The sequence below is a fragment of the Argopecten irradians genome, chromosome 2 (genome assembly GCF_041381155.1).
Source record: "Argopecten irradians isolate NY chromosome 2, Ai_NY, whole genome shotgun sequence".
In the NCBI taxonomy this organism is placed as follows: domain Eukaryota; kingdom Metazoa; phylum Mollusca; class Bivalvia; order Pectinida; family Pectinidae; genus Argopecten; species Argopecten irradians.
In genome coordinates this window covers 68,622,345-68,642,030 of record NC_091135.1, presented here as the reverse complement: position 1 = coordinate 68,642,030, position 19,686 = coordinate 68,622,345, and the positions used below count along the sequence as shown (strand labels likewise).

General features: G+C 36.7%; 2 protein-coding genes across 5 annotated transcripts; one reads left to right on the top strand and one right to left on the bottom strand.

Moving 5' to 3' along the window:
* The first annotated feature begins 215 nt into the window (after positions 1-215).
* LOC138316807 (uncharacterized) lies at positions 216-5,395 on the top strand. Its single transcript, XM_069258463.1, has 6 exons — positions 216-252; positions 942-1,076; positions 2,019-2,106; positions 2,558-2,670; positions 3,551-3,748; positions 4,311-5,395. The coding sequence occupies exons 1-6, from the start codon at positions 216-218 to the stop codon at positions 4,574-4,576; spliced, it is 837 nt and encodes a 278-aa protein (XP_069114564.1). The 3' UTR covers positions 4,577-5,395.
* Positions 5,396-7,308: 1,913 nt separating this feature from the next.
* LOC138316319 (cytochrome b-like) lies at positions 7,309-19,223 on the bottom strand. Of its 4 annotated transcripts, none has more exons than XM_069257983.1 (8): positions 19,120-19,223; positions 12,060-12,327; positions 11,419-11,521; positions 10,411-10,513; positions 9,767-9,863; positions 9,185-9,331; positions 8,011-8,863; positions 7,309-7,733 (listed from the first exon to the last, which is right to left on the bottom strand). In XM_069257983.1, the coding sequence occupies exons 6-8, from the start codon at positions 9,314-9,316 to the stop codon at positions 7,666-7,668; spliced, it is 1,053 nt and encodes a 350-aa protein (XP_069114084.1). In that variant the 5' UTR covers positions 9,317-9,331; positions 9,767-9,863; positions 10,411-10,513; positions 11,419-11,521; positions 12,060-12,327; positions 19,120-19,223; the 3' UTR covers positions 7,309-7,665. The 4 variants fall into 4 exon arrangements, with proteins under 4 accessions (XP_069114084.1, XP_069114086.1, XP_069114085.1 ...); XM_069257985.1 differs by having other exon boundaries at positions 9,805-9,863; XM_069257984.1 differs by having other exon boundaries at positions 10,411-11,521.
* Positions 19,224-19,686: the final 463 nt, after the last annotated feature.

Sequence of the window (19,686 nt, the reverse complement as noted above, 5' to 3'; positions counted from 1 at the left end):
CCACGCCAGGAAAGATAGTTAAAAAGGGACAACGTGACGTCAACGTGTCTAATGACTACCACCACGCTAGGTAAGATTGTATAACATGGACGCCGTGACGTCCATGTGTCTAATGACTACTACCACGATACGTAAGGTAGTATAACTGGGACACCGAGACGTCCATGTGTCTAATGACTACCACCACGCCAGGTAGATAGTATAACTGGGACACCATGACGTCCATGTGTCTAATGACTACTACCACGCCAGGTAAGGTAGTATAGCTTGGACAACGTGACGTCCATGTGTCTAATGACTACCACCACGTGACGTCCATGTGTCTAATGACTACCACCACGCCAGGTAAGATAGTAAAACTTGGACACCGTGATGTCCATGTGTCTAATGACTACTACCACGCCAGGTAAGGTAGTATAACTGGGACACCGTTATGTCCATGTGTCTAATGACTACCAACACGCCAGGTAAGGTAATATAACTGGGACACCGTGACGTCCATGTGTCTAATGACTACCAACACACCAGGTAAGGTAGTATAACTGGAACACCGTGATGTCCATGTGTCTAATGACTACCGCCACGCTAGGTAAGGTAGTACAACTGGGACACCGTGACGTCCATGTGTCTAATGACTACCAACACACCAGGTAAGGTAGTATAACTGGAACACCGTGATGGCCATGTGTCTAATGACTACTACCACGCCAGGTAAGGTAGCAAAACTGGGACACCGTGACGTCCAAGTGTCTAATGACTACTACCACGCCAGGTAAGGTAGCAAAATAGGGACACCGTAACGTTCCTGTGTCTAATGACTAATATCATGACGATAGGTAGTCGCACAGGTAATAAAAGTATGAAGTCGTATTAATAATGCTCAATTTGCTTCAAATCCTTACTGGAAAGTTTTAGATCAATGAAATCGTCGTTTATTTCAGCACCAGTTACATACAATGACCCAAGCCAATACTCCTACTTTCTGCCAGCTATGACAACTTGTGGAGGTTCACTTCCTTTAGTTAACTCCGATACTACTGCGAACGACCTGACGTCTGCAATGGCCGGTTCCCCAGGTGAGACCGGAGATTAGTATTCCCGGCATTCTCTAACCTTACCAGTTCGTTTATTTATTTTATTTTATCACATAATCCACCTGGTTGGCGTGATTTCGCCCGTGTAATACTTTTGCATATGTTACTAGTGTAATATGACATATAGAGATTTTCATTGGCTGTAAATTCATTATGACGCCATTTAGCGCCGTAGCTCCAAATCTTACACAGATCTTTGAGATTTTCGAGTTGCTTTTTCTTTCATTTTTTTCTTAAATATTCTATTTCGAACTGAGTGCACTTTATGTGCAATTTATCTTTTTCATTATAAATGTAGCTTGACTTAATCATATTAAACACACACTCCCAAATAGCAACACTACAACTGTTATACAACTTCCAAGATATCTACAACTCAAACCGTTATAAAACATATGGTGCCATCGCCAGTGGTGTCCAAGACTTCGTATATCGATGATTTTCTCACAGTAGATACAGGGGACATATTGATGTATAGCTTATTTGACATGATTCTGTCAATCATAGGGCTATTTGAACGGACTAGAACTTCAGTAGTCAGACAAACAAAGCCTCGGACCGTACCGAGGTGCTGTTTTCGGCCTGAGAATATCATGGCTGTTCTTCAATAGGTTTTTTAGCTAAAAGCGGTCAGCAAACATTTCCCACATTTCCTGATAAACTGCGATCAATCTGTCACCTAAACAAATTACCTGTAAGAGTTTTGCATAAATATACACAAGCCATGAGAAATTTCTCATGGAAATCACGAAGCTTTCGACGCCATATTTGCCTCACATACCAACTTACACCTCCACATACCAGGACACGTTCGATCCCCTGCTAGTGATGAACATGATTCTGTTGAACCCTTATTGTACTTTTATCATCACAGACATTATGATGAGGTATATGTTTAATCAAATTCTTAAAACCATTCTACAGGCAGATGTTTCAACTGTCCAGGAACTCTGGTTGCGGGGCCGTCTCCTTTAACCCTGTATTCCGACAATTGGCCTAACGTCTACCAACGGTAATAACGCATGTGTTAGACATGTTACTGAATGTAAAGTAGTGAGCCACACGTCCTGTTACTATTGGGTATGGAATTTATTTCCCTCTCATTAATCATTTTTAACAGTTATGAAAGACATCCGCTAAAGCTCCTGTCTTTCGTAACTATTAAAAAAATAGTTAATTCGAGAAAAATTAATTTCATATCCAATCGTTACTCGTTGTGTAACCTCTATATGTAGTAGTACTAATGTACACAAATAATAACGTTTGGTGGAAGTACGTCTCTGTGTTTACTATTATCACTACAAAAAGTCGAACTAAGATTATGATTATTTGTCTATTATTATGACTTCAGGACTGATGATTTGTTATAACATATACGAATTGAAAAATAAAACAACCCCTTTGTAGAGAACGTAGAACCGAATGATTGCCAAGTTTCTTTATATTTCGATTCACGTTTTCAGTTACGCTTCCTGCTCCTGCCTCTTCATGTCCAACAAGGTTGACTACAAAATTCAACTCAACATCGGTGATATGAATATTGAATCGTGCTGTGACAAATTGCTGGTATATGATGGTAGGTAATATAAAGTTCCGGACGGAATAAACTGATTTGTCGTGCGTGCCTACAGTGACCAGACTGCAGTTCATTTAGATTGGGATGTTTCAATCTCGCAAATAAAATGGTTTGCATATAAGCATTAGAGGCTTGCCAAAATCTGCCACTCAGGCAAAGACTAATATAGTCGTACATGGGTCTGTCAAGTGGACAGGGATATCTCAACCCAAATGAACTATTATTGCCATTTAAACAGGCATATGTGAAGTACTTCTCTAATCACTATTTTCTCAAGAGGTTGAATACGATAAAAATATATATTTAAAGGTAGATATTATTACGAATATTTTAATATAATCATTATTTTTATTTAATATTTCATTCATGTTATTTCTATATATCAAATAGGGTTCATTCGCTTGTATTACATATTGTTACAATGTGTATATCACATTTCTCTCATGCCTACATGTGCAATACTGGCTGGTCTATGACAATACATTCATGTCGCCTGAAGCTGTATTGCATTGCTACCCATGCAATAATGCCTCGTGACGTCACAAATTTTTAATTTCTCGGTACAATTTTAACATTTTTTTCAGAAAAAAACAATCTGAATATACTTTAAAAGATACAAACAAAAGAATCTGCGTTAAAATATCACGCAATTATCATGCATGGAGAAATGATTTGCATTCACTTTTTTCATTTCAAAATGGCGGAAAGAAGTAAAGTTACAATTAAACGTCGATGTATGAGAGAGAAATACTCTTTCATCGGGAACACAAAATGTTGTAAAACCTTCTGCAAGCCTCGAGTTTTACAACATTTTGTGACCCTCTGGTAGAATATCCCTATCCTTGATATCCACATAAGAAAGGATTTGATTACTCGCCAGGTCCAGATAGTACCAGCGCGATTCTGGGAGACCTGAGAGGCCAGACGACAGGAGTGCAGACCATCAATAGTAGCACCGACGCTTTGTACATTGAATTCAGATCTGACTTAAGCGTTCAGTATTCGGGGTTCAGTATTGTTTACACAGAAGTCAGCCCCGACATCAACAGCTCAGTACCATTAACCATAACACCACCACGTAAGTCAGATTCACAACATTCAAGCTGGTACCTATCAAAGGTATTCTTTAAAAACAAAATCACCATAATGTGTGTTTCCTTTTGCAAGTATCTATTTATTTCTACCAAATAATACTAACATGATGGGGTTTTAAATTAGTCTTTTACTTAAAGATGCTCCACCGCTGACAAATGGTAATTTTTCTCTATCAAAAACAGGAGCAGACGATTTAGTATTTTTATTCAGTTACAAAAGTTACTTACTTTACACAATAATCACCATTAAAAAGTTTGAGCTTCCAATTTTACTTCAATTTAAAAATATTAAACAACTCGAAAAAAATCCATGGCACTATGTCCTATATGGAATGCAGTACTGATTGCGCATGCACCGAAAGCAAAATCAATTATTTTAAATTATTTTTTATGTCAATTAGTCAATTATATATACGATTAAACACCAATTATTGTTGAACTGATAGGTATCATTTATGCCCTGTCTGCGATGGAGTATCTTAAGATAAATTCTGTAAACAACCCTATATATTATGTATGGTCATGGATTTACATCGTTACTTACAGCACCCTTAAGTCTCTGGGTTTGGGTTCTGGGCCAGATTGACGAGGAGGCGATGATATGGACTCAGCCAGATGGTACCCCGATGTCACAAACACCAATTATGTACCCTAACCTCGCCTATCTGTTTGACTACTTTAACGATACGGGGAACTACTACAACGGTGTACCATTTACAGATTACCGCATTTGTCTTGACACAAATTCACATATGAAAATTGGTGTCGACAGCACCATCCATCGTTGTCACGTGACCTGTACTGGCCTTTGAACTATGTTAATTAAAGATGTCCCTGGGTGCTCTTCTGGTCTAGATAAAGTGTGTTGTGTGCGATTTCCTATTTCGATATATCATCTATATTCCGACAAATTCAAGTACATAATTTTTCACCTTACGTTTCATTATCACATTTATCTATTTTGAAACATTGTTTTTGGGGATTTTCATTGTACTTTCTAAAGTTCTGATTGACAACGATGACAACAGCCTAATGAGGAATATGTTTAGCTCTGCTCTCCCTACCTCATTACTAGTATAGCTCTGCTTCCCCTACCTTATTACTACAACACTTTGAAAGACTATTGTTTCAGGGTGTATTTACTTGCGCTTCAATTTCGTCATTTTCAAAACATTTAAATGTTAATGTATATTTCTTAATATTGTCTATCTTAAGTGATATACTATTTGTACGAGCTATTTCTAGGCATTACAGAAACTTTTAACATCTCCGTTATAACGCTATTGATCATGTAATTGTTAATGTCGAAAAGCTTTCGCAATAATGACGGAAAATAACTCTTTTTCTGAAATGCCCGTTAACTTATTTTCATAACAGCTGCACAAACAATATCATAGAGATCCATTTAGTGAAGTTGAGCTATATTTTCGGCTTAGCACATACGAATGAGGTTTGACTAAGGCTAGTCTTTTTTTTCAGTTGCCATGCTTGGCGTCAAAATATAGAACAGCGATCGGTTACCCAATATATAGATACTGATATGTGTGATTATAAGTTTTTGTTGTCAATAAAACGAATATGCCTTTTTTGATATGTTTTTTTAATGTTTAAGGTGAAAATTAATACACAACCGTAGTCTTATTTACACATTGTAATTAAATAAATTATACATTCCATTCCTATTGGCTGCTAGACAAATATAAATAGTCAAGTGTAAAGAAGGCGTGAAATGTCAATATAGAACTACACTTTTCAATTGTCCTAACTTCAGTGCTCAGTGATCTCGCAATTTCCATAAGACGAAGGATGAACAAATGTAATTTTTCTTTCTTTTCAACATGTCAGAAAACGTACAAGATCAAAGTTTTTTTTATCGAATATGCATCTGCTAGTTTGTAGATCTTTGAATTTTTAGATTTAATAATGCTGCTTTTATTTCCTTAGTCTATTGTTTTAGTGGAAACACTTGATTACCCAATATAAAATCTTTCACGATTGAAATGAGATCAGTAAAAATGTTAACATCTATTTCATGTTTTTATCATGTAGTTATTATAAAGTCAAATTTTAATGATAGTGTTTTGCCCATCGCCATCCCTACAATAGGATAAAATTTACGTCCTTGAAGGAGAAGTGGGACTCCAGTGACAGAATTAGGCAGACTGGCAATTTCGGGGAACGAGCATACGAATAGAGGGAGAGGGTATGTTGTACATTCTAAAGGTCATCGATCGTTCTGGCAGTCACAGATTAATAAAATAAATAGATATTTAATGGTTTATTAACATGTAATAGTGAATTATTCTATTTATTTACTTAACACAAACAAGACCGAAATCGATTATTTATATGCTTAATGTTACAGGATCGGCTAATGTATACATTTTCACGTGACTTATTAAATAAAATACGTGAATGACTTTCAAGTAATATCGGATAAAATTCAATTCGTAATAAAGCACCTTTTGTTGACTTGACAAAGTATTAAGCAGGACATATCGGTAATAGTTTACGTAAATTTATATTACTGTCAACTTAGATAAACACAAATGATATCGATACAATGAATCATTAATGAGTTTCTAACAAACGAAGGAGAGTGAAATCGATTTGATGTACGCGATACACATACATATATGGATATTGACATGTCTCTTCTTAGTGTCTTTAAAAAGAATGAAACACACCTCTAAATAACATCAGGATGGTGTAAAACTATCAAAATCCAATTTCAATCCAATGGTTTATAGTTTTTGGTTTGGTTTGTATGTTTTATTATTTTTTTAATCCATTGACTAGGTATACCACAGAAAGTAACCCGATATTAATTTTAAAAAAGCATCGCAGTCAAATAATATCAAAAAAACAATATTGTAAGAAAATATTCATATGGAATGCATATAAAATTATTAAAAATATCAAATATATAATATAAAAATAATCGATCTCGAAATTTTTTGACAGTTCGATCGTGTATGATGAAACAAATCTACTTTTATCACACTATGCTCAAAATTCGTTATAGACAATATGAACAGGAACATTTGCTGTCCAAGACAAAAGAAGAAGATGAATCATTTAAACATTCGTCTTTTAACAGTTCAAGCTAAAATTTAACCTTAAATTTATACTGTACATTGGCATAGGCAGGAAGAAGTTTGAAAACAAAATCATTCAGGAATAATTAAACCATTTAGGTCAATAATTTACGAAAAATTTCAAGAAATATTCTTTCGATACTATTGATTCCATTTTCACGTTCGTGTGTGTCATATCACGATGTTTTTACTGAAACTGCGTGTGACATCTTCCATATAACACCATATTTGAGGATTTGTTTATAAAGAACAAAGGTGTTTATTGGTAAATTTTACTCCAAAATCAGTGTCAAAAGAAATAGACAAGCGTGAAATATTTCTTTCTTTTACAGAAAAACGTCTTATTCGATAAGAACTCTGGAATTATTAATATAGCAATAGCATTGGAACAGTCCATTGTTTCCTCATCAGGATAAAATGTTTTAGATATACAGTATACTCCGTAAGAATTTAGTGGACTCTTCCATTCCCTTAAACACTTGTTCGTATTATTCCTGTAGTTTTCAGTATGTCCGTTTTGCTCAACAATTAAGAAAATCAAAGGAAGAAGTATTTCTCATGTACAAACCATTTTTTATTGTTACAAAGTCCTAATTTTCCATTTATATCAAGTTTAAATATTGTGGCCTGGGTCTTCCGCGAAGAAGTCGCTTGAATAAAACGTTTACACACGAGTGACGACTTTAGGACATAGACACTTGGGCTAAGATGAAGAAAAAAACCAATTAATTTCAATATCATGTCAAGATGCAGTGGATTGTAAAATTATCTGGAAAAGCTAAAATCATCGGAATATTCCTGTTTTACTCGTCTGGGTTGTATGGACTCGGCACCACTTCAAACAGGGCCTGGATGGTTCTGGTCACAGGTCCTACAATTTATACAAAATAATGGAGCTGCAGTACGTTGTGTTACTAAGTCGAGTATACTTACAGGGTATGAGGACATATTATAATCTGTACTTATAATCCCTATATGTCATATTACTTGGAACTATGGTATTTTACATATATTATTATACTAATGTATCAACTAATCATGGCTAAACCAAAGGAAATTATTGTTATCAGTAAAGAAATATATTTGTATGACAATCTATATTTTATTCTAAAAGCGTTTCAATATGTTGGTGAATTATAAATCCTTACTGAAACAGCCATTGTCGACGTAGAAATGTACAAATGGAATATAGACGAGGAATCCGCTGATGATTATTAAGAATGTGCAGATGTATTTAAGGCTGGGCTCTTGTATGATAGGAGTGATCGTCAGATAGACAAAACACACGATAAACAGTATCGGCAATGGTAGGAATATCTGGAACACACTCAGGTTTAAGCACACGATAAACAGCATCGGCAATGGTAGGAATATCTGAAACACAATCAGGTTAAAGCACACGATAAACAGTATCGGCAATGGTAGGAATATCTGGAACACAATCAGGTTAAAGCACACGATAATCAGTATCAGCAATGGCAGAAATATCTGGAACACAATCAGGTTAAAGCACACGATAAAAAGTATCAGCAATGGCAGAAATATCTGGAACACAATCAGGTTAAAGCACACGATAAACAGCATCGGCAATGGTAGGAATATCTGGAACACAATCAGGTTAAAACACACGATAAACAGTATCGGCAATGGTAGGAATATCTGGAACACACTCAGGTTAAAGCACACGATAAACAGCATCGGCAATGGTAGGAATATCTGGAACACAATCAGGTTAAAGCACACGATAAACAGCATCGGCAATGGTAGGAATATCTGGAACACAATCAGGTTAAAACACACGATAAACAGTATCGGCAATGGTAGGAATATCTGGAACACAATCAGGTTAAAGCACACGATAAACAGCATCGGCAATGGTAGGAATATCTGGAACACAATCAGGTTAAAACACACGATAAACAGTATCGGCAATGGTAGGAATATCTGGAACACACTCAGGTTTAAGCACACGATAAACAGCATCGGCAATGGTAGGAATATCTGAAACACAATCAGGTTAAAGCACACGATAAACAGTATCGGCAATGGTAGGAATATCTGGAACACAATCAGGTTAAAGCACACGATAATCAGTATCAGCAATGGCAGAAATATCTGGAACACAATCAGGTTAAAGCACACGATAAAAAGTATCAGCAATGGCAGAAATATCTGGAACACAATCAGGTTAAAACACACGATAAACAGTATTGGCAATGGTAGGAATATCCGGAATATAATAGTAGTCCCCCGGTTCATTAACGTAACATCCTCGGGACATCTGACTGTTTTGGCGGCATTATTTTATCTACACGTACCTACCTTGATATGTCGCCGAGCATCCTTCATTGTAAATCTCAGAACGACTAGAGATGCGGTTGTCAGGGCGTAGAATGGTAAAGCTGCTAGACTGAAAAAGTCTATAAGGTTCTCAACGTTACCCGGTGTCAGCATCAAGGACAGAAACGTCTATAAGTATTAATTATAAAGTTGTATTATATTTATTGCAGTGAAACATTTTAGTTTTTATTGTAAAAAGATATGTGGTATAGATAATTCAACTAAATATTTACAATTTAAACACAGCAATGATATTGAAAATATCGTTTTGGCGTGAAAGCATTGGGTTTGTTGTTATTTGTTTGTTCTTAGTGTCAAGTTTACAACTGACGTAGGACACTTACCGTGAATATGATACACGGTATTGAGGTGTAATGTTTACATCTTACCGTGTGAATATGATACACGGTATTGAGGTGTAATGTTTACATCTGACGTAGAATATTTACCGTGAATATGACACACGTATTGGAGTGTAACGTTTACATCTGACGTAGGACACTTACCGTGAATATGACACACGGTATTTTAATGTCATGTTTACAACTGACGTCGAACACTTACAGTGAATATGATACACGGTATTGGGATCTAACGCTTACAAGTGACGTAGGACAGTACTCCAGGGAACTGGCGTTCTCGTGCCGCTGCGTACAGTGTCCTTCAATAAGAAATATTCATATTGATTACATGGTATATCTTAATTCGTTGTCGAGGGACATCATAATAGTACGCTGATAAGTATATCCGTGTGGAACTATTTCAAGTATGGTCTGCTATCTATCCACTATAACGACATCCGCACGTTGTTCGTATCAGCGGATCCATCAAGATGTAAACACTATTCAAAGCCACGGAGAACCCAGAGAAAATGTGCACCTTACAAACTTCTTGTTACATGATTTAATTACTTGTAAAATGTTGATTTGAAGCAGCTAGATTTCCCTTTATTGTTGCATAAGTAATATTTCGTGTCTTCATTGTTTTTAACTTATTTCCGAATACAAACATTTGGAATGAAGGATATTTACTGACAATCGGGTATTTACATAAACGATTGAAACAATTATTCCCAAAACATTTGATATCGCGTTCGAGATCTCGCGAAATATACTGAACATTTTCATCTCCCTTGTAAAACTCATAAAACAGATTAGTATATAACATGCAAGGTGTTTAAATATTTGTCAAATTGATGAAACAAATACCTGACTCCAGAAAACATGGAACTATTAGCTGACCCAAAGGTCGACAACACCACAAAAACAGGCATTATGATTCCGGCCGATCCCAGGACCTGCTCTCCCAAATCTAAGAGTTAGAAAAATAATCAGTGGAAGAAAAGAAATTCACCAGTGCTTGATGACATTTTCTACTGAATAGCAGCTTAAGGTAGACAATTGTAATATAAGATTCGTTGTTTTACTTGTATCATTTTGATATCGTTATTCCATCCTTAATGTTATCTTAAAACATTGTGGATAACATGCAGGATGGGAGAGAAAACAACATTATATTGTTTCCATGGCACATGATTGTTTTCAGGTTTTGGATTTATTATTCCTCAAAATCATCTTTTATATATACTTCTTGAAAAGATAATTAGTCGTCTACTGCTATAACACTAACTGACTTACCACAGCTATAGCACTTGACTGTAGCAGTCCGCCACTGGCTTATCACAGATATAGCATTGGACTGTAGCAGTCCGCCACCACTAACTTACCACAGTTATAGCATTGGACTGTAGCAGTCCGCCACTGGCTTACCACAGATATAGCATTGGACTGTAGCAGTCCGCAACCACTAACTTAATACTGCTATAGCATTGGACTGAAACAGTCTGTCACTGACTTACCACAACTGTAGCTTTGGACTGTAGCAGTCTGTCACTTACGTACCACAGCTATAGCATTGGACTGTAGCTGTGCGCCACTGGCTTACCACAGATATAGCATTGGACTGTAGCTGTCCGCCACTGACTTACGTCAGCTATAGCATTGGACTGAAACAGTCTGTACTGACTTACCACAGCTATAGCATTGGACTGTAGCAGTCCGCCACTGACTTATGTTAATTCTGACATTGCGAGAAAAATGTTCCTCTACGAATTCATCTTTTTTCATTAGATTGAATACAGCTTCATAAAGAATATCAATGATTTATTAATACATATATGTAACCGCATTGTCGTTATGGAACACAACAAACCGTACCATCCATCGTAAGCCCAGAGAGCGTCATACAAGGCCAGTGAAATAGACGATACCGAGGTCGATGGTGGAGGACTTGAAAATACCGCCAGATTGTCTGTGTTACCTAGGAATATCACACATAATCATAGTAATAAATTCAATACATGTACTAGTTGTTTTATTTCTTTCTAAATTAAAATAAGACAGAACAAATTTTGCATCATTTTTTAACCATAACCAGCCTATATTTTTCCGCGCTGAAGCAGGACATTTAAAACACAATTATCATTAAAATAAAATGTCACTTTTGAATTCACTTAAGTTATCTAAAATAATGGTAGTCTTTCGTTTGTTTAATTTTGGAAGATAGCGATGACAATAGACTTAAATTTCCGGGAAAATATAATAGGAAAGTGACGTAGAACACAAATGTGGACATTCACGAAATCCATTTGTGCTGAAACTAAACACAAACCAAGTGAAAATCAAATAACAATTTCGAGGGGAGCAATGAGTAACCGAGAAGCATTAACTTTGGCAATGGAGATTACATATCCGTGGAACAGTGATGATATCGGTCGATGCCTACCCATCGCTGTCCACACAACTCCTCTCACGATGATAATGAGGATAGCTATGAGCTTGGTGGCCGTAAAGAATACCTGTACGTGAGCGGTCAGCTTTGTATCCCAGCAGTTTATCATGGCCAGAGTCAGCTGTCAGCTTTGTATCCCAGCAGTTTATCATGGCCAGAGCCAGCGGTCAGCTTTGTATCCCAGCAGTTTATCATGGCCAGAGTCAGCTGTCAGCTTTGTATCCCAGCAGTTTATCATGGCCAGAGCCAGCGGTCAGCTTTGTATCCCAGAAGTTTATCATGACCAGAGCCAGCGGTCAGCTTTGTATCCCAGCAGTTTACCATGGCCAGAGTCACTAGAATGTAAAGCATAAGGCATACTACGGCAACACATAATGCAATTAGAAAAAAAGGAGATTATCTTCAAAACATTTTCAACATTAAATATGTTGTACATTTAAAAAGGATTTGAGAATTCATAAATGATATATTCATATTATAAATTGCATTAATCTAAAATGCAAAAAGAGCAGTACTCTTAAAGCATGATACTGATGCCATTTTGTGCTAATTGAGATACCATTACAGTTGTCAGAAGTCTAACGTCCCTTCACTCCATACTGCGCATTTCTATACATCTTCATTTTGGTGTTGGAAAAATCATCATATCTCCGTTATCTGTGAAGTCATCGGGATACTGATTACAGACTGTAAAACTACAGAAAATAGTCGACTACCTTTGTTCTAAATAGTTAACTCTTTCAGTGAGTTGAAAATAATCGTGTCAACTTAATTCCGAGCATTTTAACTTGTTGCCGTTGTGTGTCAGACGGCGTAATTGCCGAAGCGGATATTCGACATAGCATCTCGAAATATTCAAAACGCATAACCCAGGAATATAATTCTTGTATTTCATAGTTTAAGTAGTTGATAAGGTCTGGTGTATGTGCGATCAAATATATTGAAATAAATCCACTCTAACATTAATTAGCTAGTGGAGTAAATACATGTAAGAATTATCACGTGTACTACACAATGAACATTGACCAATCCCTAATAACAAATAAAAAAATAATGCACTAAGTCGAGAACACACTGGTCAAACTACTCAAATTTATAATTCATAACATACCGAAACAATTTTTTAATGTGTCCACAAATCAGGAAATAATTTCGACGGAACAATTCTTAACTTTGATGTCATCGGTACAAAACAAGAACATGTGTGATGAGATGCGCATCGATTTTGAGTTGATTTTCAAATACAATATATATGGTTAAAATTTACGCGAGCAACATTAATTTATCATTATGATAACAATTTTTAAAATATTTTGATACATGCCGACAACAGCGATATTTATTTATAGTAGTAGGGTATTTTCCGAGCGGGATGACCACTTCCGATTTGCATGGGTAATACATCATCTGTAAACCGTAAACTGTTACCAAAACAATATGGCCCACCTCTGATAATATTCAACAAATAAAGTTCGAAGCGATATTGACGTTATTGATGGTACAAGTCTAGAAGACACTTGATATGTTAGGTAAGAATAAGTATGTTTGAATTCCTGAACGTAAACAAAATATATTATCGAGCAGCAGCTGTTCCTAAAATATCATAAGAATGAAAAGCACTTTGATATATCCTAGCATGTACAGTATATATTTTACAATATACATGTAACTGTAACGTTTACGTGTTCTTTTTCGGGATGAAACGTGGTGCGATTAACTACTTGACAACATGGATACAGTTCCGAACTTTATTAATCCACAGTGAATCCAAAGTACATAGAGTTAACAACACAGTATAAATCCACATCGTACTCTCACACTAACCCTGGTCAGGCTCTTTCACACAATGTTCACACAAGTCTATTTACAAGTTCATCCTCACAAAGTAACGGCACTTCCTACTTCTATTGGTTGATTGATGGGGCTTAACGTCCTTGTTCCGGTTATAACCAAGCCTAGGACACTACCTACTTCTATTGGTTGATTGATGGGGCTTAACGTCCTTGTTCCGGTTATAACCAAGCCTAGGACACTACCTACTTCTATTGGTTGATTGATGGGGCTTAACGTCCTTGTTCCGGTTATAACCAAGCCTAGGACACTACCTACTTCTATTGGTTGATTGATGGGGCTTAACGTCCTTGTTCCGGTTATAACCAAGCCTAGGACACTACCTACTTCTATTGGTTGATTGACTACTCTGTCTACCACTTACTACTCTATTGGTTGATTGATGGGGCTTAACGTCCTTGTTCCGGTTATAACCAAGCCTAGGACACTACCTACTTCTATTGGTTGATTGATGGGGCTTAACGTCCTTGTTCCGGTTATAACCAAGCCTAGGACACTACCTACTTCTATTGGTTGATTGATGGGGCTTAACGTCCTTGTCCGGTTATAACCAAGCCTAGGACACTACCTACTTCTATTGGTTGATTGATGGGGCTTAACGTCCTTGTCCGGTTATAACCAAGCCTAGGACACTACCTACTTCTATTGGTTGATTGATGGGGCTTAACGTCCTTGTTCCGGTTATAACCAAGCCTAGGACACTACCTATTCATGTTGTGGGCTAACGTCTTTCTTATTGGTTGATTGATGGGGCTTAACGTCCTTGTTCCGGTTATAACCAAGCCTAGGACACTACCTACTTCTATTGGTTGATTGATGGGGCTTAACGTCCTTGTCCGGTTATAACCAAGCCTAGGACTACTCTATGTTGATTGATGGCTAACGTCCTTGTCCGTATAACCAAGCTAGGACACTCTACTTCTATTGGTTGATTGATGGGCTTAACGTCCTTGTTCCGGTTATAACCAAGCCTAGGACACTCCTACTTCTATTGGTTGATTGATGGGGCTTAACGTCCTTGTCCGGTTATAACCAAGCCTAGGACACTACCTACTTCTATTGGTTGATTGATGGGGCTTAACGTCCTTGTTCCGGTTATAACCAAGCCTAGGACACTACCTACTTCTATTGGTTGATTGATGGGGCTTAACGTCCTTGTTCCGGTTATAACCAAGCCTAGGACACTACCTACTTCTATTGGTTGATTGATGGGGCTTAACGTCCTTGTCCGGTTATAACCAAGCCTAGGACACTACCTACTTCTATTGGTTGATTGATGGGGCTTAACGTCCTTGTCCGGTTATAACCAAGCCTAGGACACTACCTACTTCTATTGGTTGATTGATGGGGCTTAACGTCCTTGTTCCGGTTATAACCAAGCCTAGGACACTACCTACTTCTATTGGTTGATTGATGGGGCTTAACGTCCTTGTTCCGGTTATAACCAAGCCTAGGACACTACCTACTTCTATTGGTTGATTGATGGGGCTTAACGTCCTTGTTCCGGTTATAACCAAGCCTAGGACACTACCTACTTCTATTGGTTGATTGATGGGGCTTAACGTCCTTGTTCCGGTTATAACCAAGCCTAGGACACTACCTACTTCTATTGGTTGATTGATGGGGCTTAACGTCCTTGTTCCGGTTATAACCAAGCCTAGGACACTACCTACTTCTATTGGTTGATTGATGGGGCTTAACGTCCTTGTCCGGTTATAACCAAGCCTAGGACACTACCTACTTCTATTGGTTGATTGATGGGGCTTAACGTCCTTGTTCCGGTTATAACCAAGCCTAGGACACTACCTACTTCTATTGGTTGATTGATGGGGCTTAACGTCCTTGTTCCGGTTATAACCAAGCCTAGGACACTACCTACTTCTATTGGTTGATTGATGGGGCTTAACGTCCTTGTTCCGGTTATAACCAAGCCTAGGACACTACCTACTTCTATTGGTTGATTGATGGGGCTTAACGTCCTTGTCCGGTTATAACCAAGCCTAGGACACTACCTACTTCTATTGGTTGATTGATGGGGCTTAACGTCCTTGTTCCGGTTATAACCAAGCCTAGGACACTACCTACTTCTATTGGTTGATTGATGGGGCTTAACGTCCTTGTTCCGGTTATAACCAAGCCTAGGACACTACCTACTTCTATTGGTTGATTGATGGGGCTTAACGTCCTTGTTCCGGTTATAACCAAGCCTAGGACACTACCTACTTCTATTGGTTGATTGATGGGGCTTAACGTCCTTGTTCCGGTTATAACCAAGCCTAGGACACTACCTACTTCTATTGGTTGATTGATGGGGCTTAACGTCCTTGTTCCGGTTATAACCAAGCCTAGGACACTACCTACTTCTATTGGTTGATTGATGGGGCTTAACGTCCTTGTTCCGGTTATAACCAAGCCTAGGACACTACCTACTTCTATTGGTTGATTGATGGGGCTTAACGTCCTTGTTCCGGTTATAACCAAGCCTAGGACACTACCTACTTCTATAAAGCGGGCACCTCTATTTATACGGCTTCCATAATAATTATTATTCATTAACTCCCAAATTGTTCTATTGACCAATCCTAACCTTTTACCTTATGCACGTGCTCAACGTGTGCCTTATATGGACCAAGGCGATGTCCGCAATGTGACACTGACCAAAACCATGTATACATCTCTACCTAGTTGACCACTACGTGTAAACAACTGACTTTCAGTGTCTCCGTAAACTATAGTGTTTAGATGGGAAAGTACTATCTACGAACCATAGCGAGATGCGCAAACCTTTACATATTACTATTACAGCCTTTACAGTACTCAAAGGCCTCCGTACTTGAGTAGAACAGATTGACTTGACTGTAACTATGTTCCCTATTTACACTAAATAAAACATCTACCTTTCCTAAACATCTTAAATTCTAATAAAACAAACTATATTCTCAAAATCACTACATATCCGCCATTGCTTATTTAAAACTTTGGGATTTAATGGAATTTTTATCCCTTATTTGATAATATACTTGATCATTAAGTTGTTAAATTAAATACTATTGGCTTTAAATGCATAAATGTAAGAATTTTGAACATTTTTGTGAAAGTACCAAATTTTGGTTGCTATGGTAACGTTGTTTAACTCAAAAAACATATTTTGTCATACAAAATTTGAAAAGAATGTGATATGAAGTTCCTAAATACATATGGATTGTTATCAAAAATGGTTGATGCAAACGTGTGAAAATATCACTTTGAAACAAAATGTAGGATTAACGTGAGTTCATTTAAAAATTCTTGGGCGTTAAGGAAGGTGTTAACGTTTCTTTACAACAACATGTAATATAGAGCCGAATCAAAAAGGGATTAATGTTCATTTAGTTGTACCGGGTAGTTTTTTGTTGTTGTTTTTTTTTTGTTTTTTGTTTTTTGGTTTTTTGGTTTTTTTTTTTTTTTGTCTGCACTTGAAATGTGTTCTGTAGAAGCATACGTATGAAAAATGCTGCGGCATGTTTGGTTGGAATCTGAGGAGATCCACAGTAGTCGAATAGCGTCACCGTGTACTCAGCAATTGTGAGTCCGTCAATGGCCAGGTCCGAGGGAATCATAAGCATTATCTTCGTCCAGGCAAACAGGAAAGCAATGACCGTGCCCAGCCCTGCTCTCAGGTAGGGATAGTCACAACCCGACAAAGTAATCAGACACACAAGCTCAGCGTACGACAGCGAACCTGTCGACATTAACCAAATTATTCGATGGTTCATTTGTTATATCTATAAGTTAGAAACTTAACACAGGCACTGTGATAATGACCAACAAACTTAATGTTTTACATAGACCACAGTGTGTTAAGGTTTTCTAATATATTATTAAAACAGCTGAATATTAGTTAGCTTTTGTGTTCTATAATTAAAATTTAGGTTCTCATACTCAAACTCCAACCAGGGTAGCCATTTTGAAATAATGAATATATATATATATCAATATTTCAATCTAAATTTCCAAATTCACATCAATGTTACCTAAAAATAACCACATGTCAGAAAACAGCTTTACTTTTGAAATTCATAATTAATCAGCCACTCATTGGCCGGGCTAAAATTGTATCCGGGGCCAAATCTTGGGCATTTTTTAAGCTGTATTCTTCAGTTGTTCCCTGTAAAACAGGTAATTTTCGCGGATAAGATATTTTCACGATTACATGAGATATTCGTGAATACATATAAATAACCGATATATACCATCATATCTATTTCGCTAAATTTTACTTCGTTAAAATTTATAGTTCCCTTTTTAGTCAATTGTTTGACCCCAAAAATATGCAGCTATACGGTGTCCGCAAATGAGTTCATGCCAGAAAGTGTTTGGTTTTTCTATATCATTATTCTGCATCTGTCACCAGTTTGAATTTGTGACCTATACGAATTTTACCTTAGGCAGGTGAATTCCGTGAAGCAATGGGTGACTTCTTTGCAGTGGCCTCTGGTTCTACGTATTTTGTACTTTTCCAGGTGTGTATGCATATTTTATGTTATGCTTTGCATTCGTTCACCAATAAGCTATTTCAAGTTTAGTTTAGTATTTTGCAATACTGTCGTATTTAATTGCTATTTTCATAACTACCTAATTCTTTCATTATTTTAAAGCATATGAAAAAGAAAGGGTTAGAATTAGTCCGGTCGTTTAATCTATTTGTTCATAGCTATAATTTGAAATAAAGCTCGAATAAATGTTTAGTTTTAAATGGTATCGAAGTAAATCCTCGTTCAAACCTTTTCAATTTATTCATTAGAATAAGCATTCAGAACAAGAAAAAACGATATCGGAGAAATCTTTACAACATTTAGTAAATTGAACAGCTCTTTTATACATAATTACAACGTTAAAGCCTATATCGAGTATTGTTACTGACGCAAGTGGTTGTACGTGCTGAACACATATAAATTAGAAATCGTTTTTGTGCCGAGGTTGAACATTTGTAATAAAGACCAGTAACGATAAGAACACCATCACATCATGGTTTTGATAAAATCAGTTTTACATTTATGAACATTTTCTTATATTGCAATACAAACATGTCACACTTTCAAAAAATAGATCAACCAGTAGGAGGTCAACGGAATCAGCGCACGTGAAAAAAATACAGCAGTTTTCCGTCAATGCCGAAAACAGCAAAAATATATGTGGTAGGTGTCCGACAATACAAATGCTGGTTGCAGGATAAAACATAAACATATGAACCTAAAAGTTAACTGAATAGAATACACTGACAAATAAAACCATACCTACTAGAGAGAGTAGTCCAGCACATACCCACACCACTAACGCGATTAGCACCGATCTAGTCTGTTTAAGCACACCTCTTGGGGTGATGACAATTCCGGCTCCTGAAAACATTAACACTTAAAAGTTATAATGATACCGTTTATGTGTCAGGTATAGTGTATCTGGGTCATATAGTTCCACTGAGGCATGTAAAACATTGGGGAAATCTATGATAGTTGTTGTCCACAATTATATCACACAAACAACCTAACAACAGTAAAGCTGAACAAGAACTGATACACCGCCAACAGTCAAACTCGTCGATAATTGGAATAACCCAGTAAATAACACATAGAACTTTTGACACATGCACAATCAATATTGAACTCAATTTAGGATTAAATGCAACAAATTTGCTCGTAATACAATTAATTATATTCAACATTTTCATTATTATTAATTTAAAGATAAATCAGAAACTGAATCTTTTAATGGATAATAAAACTAAAAAAATGACCTTTTCTATATCTATAATAGTGTATTATTTTTATATATAAAATAGTGTATGATTTTTATATATATAATAG